This window comes from Aplysia californica, unplaced genomic scaffold, assembly GCF_000002075.1.
Source record: "Aplysia californica isolate F4 #8 unplaced genomic scaffold, AplCal3.0 scaffold00217, whole genome shotgun sequence".
NCBI lineage: Eukaryota > Metazoa > Mollusca > Gastropoda > Aplysiida > Aplysiidae > Aplysia > Aplysia californica.
The window spans coordinates 758,747-769,965 of record NW_004797487.1 but is presented as its reverse complement, the minus strand read 5'-3'; the positions used below and the strand labels follow the sequence as shown (position 1 = coordinate 769,965).

Sequence of the window (11,219 nt, the reverse complement as noted above, 5' to 3'; positions counted from 1 at the left end):
CCGGGGGTGCAAAATGACCCCAGGGCGTATGGATAGGGTTAAAAACATATAACTCCAAGACTAACTACAATCATGTATAGTTGTGTACAATGCCAATTTTCCAAATGAATTTTTGATAAAATAATGAAGGACAGTGTGACACTTGTAAAACACAACAAAAAAAAACCCAACCCTCATTTGCCTGGTCTCTGGGGGTTCATTCAGAGAAAAGTTTATTCAAAGTCTCCAGCTGTACACATGCATCTTCGTCACTCTGCTCTACAGGTAAAGGTATGCCTTTTCTCACTACAAAACACATAACTAGTTTGTGACTTAGCAGACTACGTTACACCTGCTCTCAACACAAACACACATGCACACACCAAAACACATACATGATCATTCATACACAGTGTTTCACATTCAAATAGACTTCAACAAGGAAACAGGAAATTCCCATGAGAAGAAGCTTCCAAGAATCAAACTCAGAACCAAGAAAAACTGTTTGATTTTGACGAGATGAAATGCAGCAAAAGAAACTCAAATACAACAAATAATATTCTACATTCTTGAACAAACATCCGCAAAACATTCAAACCTGACATCATTTTTAAAAAACTTCTAAATCTACACACACTTAATGCTACAAAGGATAGTTTTTCCAAGCCTCTGTTCTTGCTACCCTCTTTGCTTCTTCCTCTCTTGCCTTGTCGTCGATGAACCGCGTCCCCCGACACTTCCTGCCTGTAATGGGGTCAACAACACGACCAATTGGAAAGACCACATCTGCCACCTTATACTCCACCTCAACCGTCAGTTTTTCAGGTAGCTGGAGAAAAAAAGAAAATGATGTAAATATTTTACAACAAATATTCATTACAGTCACTCAGATCCACCATGCATGAGGCTATCAGGTAAAAACTTTTAAAAAAATATAACAAAAAGTGTAGGGGCTCAGAATAATTGGTAGCTTTTAAGCACAGGGGGGCTATCTTGAAAAATGCTGTTTTGAGAAAATCGAAGGTAAAGTTTTTGCCCCTTGTTCAGTTTCCATAAAAGACAAGGAGAGTTTTCTCTACAACCAAACAAATATACACACAAATGGAACCAAACTTCTCCTATAGGTAGGGCAATGCCCACTTTTAGTGTAAGTCAAGATTTCCGGACACCCCCTAAATCTGGGTTAGCCCGCTTGTCCTTAAAAGCGACCACTTACTCACTCAACAACAAGAATTGTTGGGTTTGGTATAGTATTTTAAACATTTTTTTTTTCGCTTCAGCAAGAGTTTTACAGCACTTTCAACACAAACATGTCATATAAGGTCATACATGTATATATAAGTACGAAAGATTTGATGCCACTAGGGAAAGTATCGTATGAAGAAAAGAAGAATGAAACCACACAACAGTACCCACCAACCGCCCAGTTTGGTTTTAAAATTTTTTAAAAGAAGCACATTGGAAAAAGTGAGGCAGACAGACAAAAACACCTAAAGGAAAGAAAAATCATGGACTCTCAGGCTATGATAACTACTGTTTGGCGACAAACAAAAACCTACATACACACACACACTCTCACACATACATACACACACACACACAAAGATGCACAGACATGCACACACACACACACACACCAATAATAATACAGAGCTACTTGTTATAGAACAGCATGCATCAAAATTCTTCTCTGAAAAAGAAACATAACACGTGAGGCATGTGAACAAAATGAGTTACTCCTCATATAAAATAGCCTTGTGGGAATAGAATTTTATATGTATATATATAATGCCGATGTCCGACTCTAACCGTGTTAGTGCACGAGAGTTCATTTTGAGAAAAACGAAAAAAAACGTTTTAAAATTCTCTTATTATCTACCAATTAATTATTGTTGCTGAAATGTTTATACTTTTATACTGAATGATAGTGTCAACATAAATTCGAGTCGATAGTTTAAAAAACTAATTAATTAAGGCGTATGCACGATTAGCGCATATAAATTTGTCTGCAGTTGCACGCTTAGCGCCAGAAATGGTTAGCGTCCAGCACGCTTAAGAGCAAATGTAACCGGTGGTTACACGGCTAGAGGCTTGCACGTTATCTCCCGCAACACTGTGTGGTCAACTTGGCGCTTGACCGTTTCTCGTTCTCAGGTTTACTAGTGGATATAATAGTCTCTTGTTGAGTTTTGATACCATTTTAGTGTCGTAGGCCCACAAAAGAGTTATGTTCAAAATATAGTTATAAAATGTTGGTGGAATCAAGTGCAGACAAACACGTGATATGATTTTTTTAAAACAAACAATAACGCACATTTTCCCTGTAAAATTCTATAGTGAAATTATTACAACCGTGCTTATGGAAAATGTTTAAAATATTGGAAACATACATCTGGTGGCTTAAAAAGTGTCGTACATACATCAATGCAACTAACTTCACGAATTTAAAGGGTGGAGGAAAGCAGAAAAATACATTATTTTAACAGCAAACATGATGAAAAGGACATTGATTTAAAGTAAACGAGTAAGAGTGATTGCAAAGTTATTAAGAAAGAATAAGTCAATTCATAATATCGTGAATAACTAAAATGTCAAAGGGTTTTCATGGCTAATGACATTCTCTAAAATTAAATTACAGATAGTTGCAAAATGAAATCCGTAGTCAAATATAAAAATGCTCTACCAAGAAAACAATCAATTAGTGATAGTGGCTAAGGCAAGTAATACGTACCACAAAAAGGACTTTTTGTTGAAAAGAAAATGATGTGAATGTCCTATTGCAGAGCATTATTCGTGAGGCAAGGCATCATAAAAAGCATGGAAATCCTGAGGGATGTTTCAGCTCTCAGAGGCCTTTGTACTTGGAGGCTGAAGTCTTCCTTTTGTTTGTCAGTAGGCGTTTTGGGTCATTCTCTATGAGAGTGGAGTTTCCTCTCACAGTAAGCTCTTGCCACTCTGCGTCGTGGTCAAGCTTGTAGCTCATCCGGCCATCCGGTGTGTTCTGAAGACATTGGATGTCTACAACTTGGGGTTCGCCTGCTTTCTTCCCGGGCCAAATACTTTTCAAGGCGCATACATCTGTGTAATCCTTAAAGAAGGAGTGACTCGCCTCTGTCATGTACCTGACGTAGTTAGATGGACAATATATTAACATAGCTTTCAATTTTCCCTCAATGGTCTGATGCACACTATCTACTTCCATCTGGGTATGCTCTTTCCATAGGAACTTGAGAGTTACTGTGAAGGGATTGTGGCAGAGACATGAGGCAAATTCATTAGCTGTTAGGCTTTCTCCAGCCTCATGTCACACATAGCAGGTGACTTCCTTTGTAGTGGCATCGTAAATTGTGCAGTTATGTACACAAAGCTTCGTCTTGTAGTAAAGTGCGGATGCCTAGGACTGATTGGAGATCCATTGTCAGCATTTTTAACGTGACTTTACTTGCAAGCGCCCTCTTTTTGTCATCTCGTTGATGGCCTAGTGGTTAGGCTCTCGGACTCGCAACCGTAAGGTCGTGGATTTGAATCCCGTCAGGGCCCGACGTTGTGTCCTTGGGAAAGGCACTTTGCACAAAATTTCCTCACTTCACTCAGGTGGAAATGGGTACCCGGCTATAGACAGAGAACGATCTTGTCAGTTTGATAGTGTTTGAGCGTGTGAAATCCACAGCTTGCACTGTATGCTTCCGCGGAAGCCGAGAACGTTTCTGGGTGTTCTAATAGGGTTTGCTGGGGTAATAATAGTTATAAAGCGCATAGAGCATGCTCTGGAGCATGGATATACGTTATATATATGCAATAATAATAATTATTATTATCTCCTTTAGACTTTTGTGTCTGCTCCTTTCTCTGCCGATGCAGAACATACGTTTCCTCGTCCACATCACCTTCACTGCAGGAGACGCACAGATCACACTGGTCTTTTCTCTGCTGAAAAAGGGCGTAATTGCCAGATTCAAACTCGTTAACAAAGACCTGCCTAGATGATGGTGTTATCTTCTTCTCTACACACCATCTTTTATACTCTTGGTGCACCTCTGCCTTGCTGTTAAACATCGGCTCGATATAGCGTTTTGAAGGGGACTTCCGGCAATAATGGGAGGGCATGGTAGGAAGAGACTTTTAAAATTCCCTTATTGCCACACCTGAGTTTTGGGATGCTGCTGGGTTTCTGTGTTTTGAGCTTTACAAACTTGAGCTCTAATCGTGTGATGAGTAACCCCAGTGGTATTTAGGAACATCTTTTTGCATACTGGAACAAGTCCACTTTCAACATTGCGATGATAGCTCTAGGTGTTACTCCTACTGGAGGCTGATAGCTCCACACGATGTCTACCAAAGGGAACCCTGTGAACCAACGATTTCACCAGAACAAATTTCTTTGAGGCCAAGACATAGCCCATGCCTCTTTGTATATGTTCTGTCTGGTTTCATCAATTACATCACTGCATTTAACCCCAGCAGTCTTGCAGTTGCATCTTTCTCCTAACAGCTTTGTTGGCTTCTCAGAAAAAGTGTATTTTGAGCCACCTTTCCAATGTTTTCTTCCTAAATAGGCTTCTATTTTTGCTCTTTTATTTTTGTTGATATTTTTCTTCCAATTGTCTTTATCCGCCTTCATTTTGTTTTACCTTGGGGTGGTCTCATCTGCCTTTTCTTGAGCCACAGTATTGTTTACATTATAAGAGGGTTCATGAATGTGCCGTTCTCCTCCAGCCACGTCTCCGATGGCTTTTTCATCAACAGCGTTGGAATCACTTGTGTCCTGGTTGTCTCTATCATCCAGGTCCATAATGTGAGCAGGTTCTTCCAATTCTTGTGGTATGTTGTCGGTAATATCACCTACAGCCTCCACTGATTTTTTATCCCTGACATCCAGCAATGAATGATCAGTATTAAAATTTGATGAGGAATAACGAAGGAGTTGCTCTACTACTGCCATATCTGTTTGCCCATCAACAGCTTTGGATTCACGGCGTAACCCTGTTGCTTCTTCGTACTCAGCTATTGGTCTACACGAAGATGTGTCTCCTTCAAAGTTTCTTTCCGTTTCAAAGTTTTCCTCTTCGTCTTCTTCAATAATGTGATCGGCTGATTCCCATTCAAATTGTTGTCCACAACTTGTGTCATTGCACCCTTGCTTATCCAAATCTATAATGTCTATATTTTCATCTACCTCTTGTGGGATAGTACCATCTACAGCCTGCACTGGTTCTTGAACAGTAGCTGCCCCATCTAATAAGGCGAGACAATTAGATAAAGAGCTAAGGGACACGTTTGCAACATTCTCCCATGGTTGAGGATGCTGTCTTTTACTGAAGGCCAATAACAATTCTACTTGCTTTTATTAACAGTCTGGTTTATCAGTACATTATCTGCATCATTAAAGACAAGTTCAGAAAGAGAAATGTCATTCAAAGTGCTGTCATCTGGTTCTGTCTCATCAGATGGGATGGGTGTTTAACTTTTAACCCTCTGTAGAAGTTCAGAAGGACGAGGTGGCGTATAAGCTACTCTCGTCTTTGCTAGGCACACCATCTTCACAGCTCGACTGAGAGGATACATATATATATATATATGGGGAATTCTCCTGAAAACTTGAACTTGCACATACATTTTACTGCAGACACCATTAATATCTTTCTTTATTTCAAATCATAGTTAAGATGAGCTAAGCCGGTGGTGAAAAGGTTGCCGAACCTGGACTAAGCAGAAAATATCCAATGAAATGATATGCTGAAACAGTGTGGGGCTTTTTTGTTAAAAAAATAAGTATTTTTTAGATATGAAAATGTAACATTCACCAGAGACAGTTTTCATATGAAGATTTCTCTAGGAACTGCCTGCATTTCATTTTCGTAATTATGGATAAATATTGATCTTAAGTAGAACGTTCAGGGTAACCGACAAATATATGCTTAATACTGCCCATTTGTTCATACAAAGGACATAAAATCAGGTCTTCAACGCTACACGTCTCATCCGAAAAATGATAAAAATTAGTAACCCTATCTTCGGTTCTGTCGATCGTTTAAAAAGCGTAATTTTTCATTGAAGAACTAGAAATGCGATCACTTTAGTTATTTCATCAACCAAGAACAAAATTACTACATCGATTACGAAATTTTGGCGGTAAATAGTCGCGTCATTGAATTTTTGTCATGTTGTAACGATTAAGATCTACGTGTTTACTTTTAGCCTGAAGTAGCTCAAAATTTTAGAGTGGTGTTTTTATGTCAAGTGCACTGGTTTCCAATCAACTTGGCTTTCATCTATTCCCCGGCAAGACAACGGTGTCTATAGAAAGTGAATATGAATAATTTCGTCACGCAATTTTAGTGGGGTAACGATTGAGATGTAAGTAATGATTAAGACTTGAATTGCTTTAAAATTTGCTTTCTTTTTTATATGACTGCTAAGTGTGTGATTCAATGATGAAATCTTAAAGTTCCTCAAGGAAATGGATGAGTTTGGATCCTGCCAAAACAAGGACTGTTGGTTTTCATAGTGTTTGTTGCATCGGAACGGAAATTGGACAAAGAGCTTGATTTCTTCATTTTAACGATTTAGACTTGGTCTTTGTGTTATAATCTTTATAGAATGAGTAGCTTCTTTAAGAATTTCATTTCAAGGATTTCAGGCGTTGATGCCACATATTTCTAGCTTTGAGGTTGGCAGTTGGGGAAATAAAAGGTGACAACTTGTTATCGTTGTCTGAAACATTGCAAATACAAGGATAAGGCGGTTTGGCTCATTGTTTCAAATATTTAAGATCGAACATCAGTAATTTAACTTTGTAGACAGACTCTGTCAGTGGAATGCAAAGTATAATAATGATATGTCCCATTCTAGGTAATGTCACACTGTAGGCTTGGTGGTGCAAGACGAGGCGTAAACACAGGGAACAAGGCGAAGAGGGCGATGCAAGTGATGTAATGTTGTATGGGATTTTCCATGTCAATTTTAGTTTCAGTTGAAAATGAACAGAAAAATATTGGCGCCGTTTCTCCTGATCGACGTGGTAACTCTAAAGAGAAAAGAAAGAAAGGAGTAGGCGAACCCGATTACTTTAAGGTGTCATTAGTTTGGTGAATTTCACCACTTGAAGAGAAATTTACCAGACGACCAAAGCAGATGTGCAGATTCAGTTTGAATGAGTCGTGATTCCTTTTTCTATCTGCATGAAATGTTCATGGTTAAACTCACCTGAAGGACTACTAACTTAAGACATCCTATGTCAACGATTAAGAAAGAAAGAATGAGAGAGAGATGGAAAGAGTGTTAAGAAGGGAATGTTATGGAGAACTGATGGATATGTAGTTCTTGGGCTACAAATTAATTGAAAAGAGACAAATTCTATAATGTCTTGCTTTGAATAAAAGTAAATGCATTGTGTGCTTTGCTTTTATTTTTCATTTTTGTTTTGACAAACAGGTTTCACTAACTCTCCTCGTTTTCCTTCTTGCTATCATCACTGAAAATTTGTAGATCTACTAGTGTCAAGCATGCTGTCAATAATATGCTTGTGTGCACACATGTACATTTCAAGCAATAAAAACGATTGTACATTGGCCCTAATTTCTCCTGGCATCTCCTCGTTTTGGGCCGTTCTTGGTACAGCTGGTAACGTCCGTCTTTCCCTTTGATTTTATTTTGATTTCCCCAACTGTGCTGTTTCGCTTTGTCCTCAGTTTAGCTTAATTTTCACCAAAAGTTAATATTGGCTTTAACAAGAGGAAAATAAGTTTTTACATTGGTCTTAATGGTTACACAGACTAAATCATTTTGACCAAAGTTTAGGTAACAAGGGTTGCCCCAATAATATATAGGGCATAGTAGCTGATTTTATCGTCTTGGACTATGATAAGACTAGCAAAACCACATAAGTAACGAATAACATCAGTTTATATTCACTTTATTTATATACATTCTAAAACAGAATTTGTGACTACCTTTTCTGTTGCAAATTATTTTAATACATAATACAAAAAAGTAATGCAGCATAATCTTATTTCCTACCAAGTAGGCCCCTATAGTACACGTTAATCTCTTTTAATTCAGTTCCAAAACTGATTGGTACAATTTTTCATTTACCCCTCCCGCTCCCACATTCTCTTTCCAACTTTACAGCCCATAGGTGCGTGCTCTGCGCTAGAGATCTCAGAATGCATGGTTATCAAGTACCAAAATTCCAAAAAAGAAATACAACGTTTATTACAATAAAGTTTAAACTGAGCCAACTAAGGAATCCCAGGACCGATTAAAGAAAACAAAGGGTGACATTGATGTGCAATTGAAAAGAGCTGAAGACGTTCGTCTAGGGAAAGAAGGTGTGAAATCACAAGGCAAAGACCGACGAACAAGTCAAGAAATGTAGGAAAAACAAGAAGGAAAACCTCACATTGGCTACCACTACCACTAGCAAAGTTGCAACACGTAAGTTAGCTGGGCTAACTAAAGACACTAAAGAAAGAAATCGAAAAGCTATGCAAGAGAGGTAACAGAATCCTGGTCAGGGCAGACGGAAAGGGCAGACAATGCTTAGGCTAGAGAAAGGTTCCATTTTTTTTTTAAAGGAAAAAGGTGAAGACATAGAGAAGAAGAAAAAAGAGGTTCAACATATTCGAGGAAGTGTCGTACAGACATCCTGCAAACAAGCTGTCCACAGAGTTATGAAAGTCTTTCCAAAAGTCAAAGCAGCTCAAAAGCAAACGTTGGAAGATGTAGGCCTACGTCAGAAAACTATTTCTCAAAACAACGGCAAAAAGACATATTGAAATTCCTCATCCTTGCTGAGTGCAGTTGGACTTTGAAAAGCAGCTAGTAAACATTCCATACACTTGTTTGATGCTCAATGGCAATGTTACGTGTTCTTGAAATCATAAAGAGCTGTTATGGAAGTAGAGGTCCATACTGTGATGAATTTGCTTCAATCTTCCTGCTCGAGCTACAGACAAGGAACTATTCATCAACAGTGTGCCAAAGTGTATGCTACATAACTCACAAAAAATCGTTGTGGTCCCATATGATCTTCAATATGATCCCCATGCCATGACATTTTGGGAAGTGAACATCATCATAATGTCTCAAGAAATCACAGAAAGATAGAACACTGTTTGCTGCCTCGATTAACGAAGTATTTTGACAATGTTAGTAGCGATAATGAAGGAAATGTGAATACCTTTTTTGATATTTTGCTCTTCTGCTGCTGCTGCTGCTGCTGTTACTATTGCTACTACTACTGCTGCTGCTACTGCTACTGCTGCTTTCACTATTGGGACAATTAATTTCAGTTCAGTTTGGATTTCACGTTTCACTTTGTAACTGCCACACAATTTTTGTCCCGAAAAGTCTCTATAATATGCTCAATGAGTGAATAATTTGATGTCTTTTTCTTCTAAAAACATGACAGATAACATCAAAGAAGTATTATAATACATGTTTTAGTTCTCAGTATGTGGGCATATTATTTTTAAGAAACAAATCATCCTTTTTTAGCTTTTGTCCTGTTACGTTTAAGACTACTATATTTAGCTATTGTTGCTGCCGAAAACACTTATCGATTTTGTTCATATTTGCTGAAACTACAGCATTAAATTACCCGTTTTATAGCAATATTTTTTTAAAGTTCTACTTGTATTAGTATTTTTGTAAATAAAAGTCTAGATCTCTATTTGAAAAATATGTTTTGCCCGGTAACGTTAAAGACATTATGATTGTTTGATAAGCATTTTCTTCTTTAAGAAATGTTTAAATTTGTGTGAACAAACAATGAATTTGAAGGACAAAATGCTACCCCAATCAATGTTTCTTTCCCTCTGTTACATTTCATGTTTTGACCGATATTGTTGTGTCCTGTTTCGTTTAAGACCATAGCGCACTAGTCTAAACTTCACTTCCGTTTTCAAAGAAACCAAACAAGCTTTAGCTTCAGCCGTGTAGGGATCAAAACTAGACATGTCAAAGGTGTACTAAGTACATTTTCAAGTTATTTGGTTCAATTCTAAAATTTGATACCCGTGTTACGGAAAGTTCAAGTTTTCAGGAGAATTCCCCATATATATATATATATATATATATATATATATATATACAGTCAAACCTCACTTTGCCACCACCCTTGGGACGAGCATGAAGCTGGTGGGATAGCGGGGCTGGCGGTTTAACGGGATTCTTCTGTTCAATAGCCCCGACAGCCTAACGTAAAGGGAAATTATCTATCTGTGTGGTCTGTGCTTGAAAAGTGTCTTTTTGTCATTGATTAGTTACACATGTGATGATGTAGGTGTGTTTATCGCTGAGAGTCTTCTCTCTCTTGATCTCATGAGAGAGATTTATAATTATAATCAAGCAGCCAGCAAGTGGAGTGCATATGCCATATGCAGTGTGTACCTCTGGCGGTATGGCGGGGCAAATATATATTATTTAAATAAAGAGCGTACAACTCGGACAGACTGCGGTAAAGGTGCAAATACTATGTTTATATTGTAGGCATTTCTCTTCATACATTGGCAACACCTGGTAGTACGTGGGGCAGATGGTATAACAAGTGGTGTTACGACAAGGCTTGGATGTATGTCATCAAATTAATCGGGGGAGTTGTACAATTTATAAGTACATGTAGTATGACATAAAACACATGTTAAACTTGAAGAAAATGGCATCAATCGGAAATCTACAAATAGAACACAGTGTCGATTTTCAGCCGGTATCTCCCTCCGCAGACAGCAAGAAGTAACTCACTTTGTCAGCACACCTCAAATATATATCTGCGTGAGTACTGGGAATGTCTTTTTTAGTTAGTTTTAGTAGAGGTTACACGGCGCTTGGAACTACATAAGGTCATATGCAGGAAATGTCTGACAATACACATTAAAATTGGCCAGAAACAAACGAGTTTTTGAAACCCATCACATGCTCTTTCTTTCCCACTTCCCATAGCCACACAGCCAACAGATTTTGCTATCTGCATACATGATACACAACTACAATATAATATATATGGTCCAAACAATACCAAACAACGATAACGTTTTAGGGGAACAAAGACAGCACTACGTAATTCTCTCTACCTTATCAATGCGAACAAGATCACCCAAGGTCACTTTCACGTCGCCCTCAGCAGCTTTGAAGTCTGTAGGTTCTGCAAAAAACTGCAACAAAAATAACCTTTCAAACATGTACTATTCTCCAACATGTACCATTATACTTTCACAGTGATGGCAAAAGGACATTGAAAC

The 11,219-nt window shown here is 38.1% G+C and overlaps 1 protein-coding gene across 4 annotated transcripts in view; it reads right to left on the bottom strand.

Annotated features, from left to right (window-relative positions):
* Window positions 1-176: 176 nt before the first annotated feature.
* LOC101858033 (28S ribosomal protein S17, mitochondrial) overlaps window positions 177-11,219 on the bottom strand; it is an 18,780-nt gene continuing 7,737 nt past the window's right edge. For all 4 annotated transcript variants that reach the window (XM_005099546.3, XM_005099549.1, XM_035970085.1 and 1 more), the window contains exons 3-4: window positions 11,052-11,132; window positions 177-808 (exon numbers count right to left, since the gene is read on the bottom strand). In XM_005099546.3, coding sequence (XP_005099603.1) covers window positions 623-808; window positions 11,052-11,132 — 267 coding nt within the window. In that variant the 3' untranslated portion in view covers window positions 177-622. The remainder of the gene's footprint in view (window positions 809-11,051; window positions 11,133-11,219) is intronic.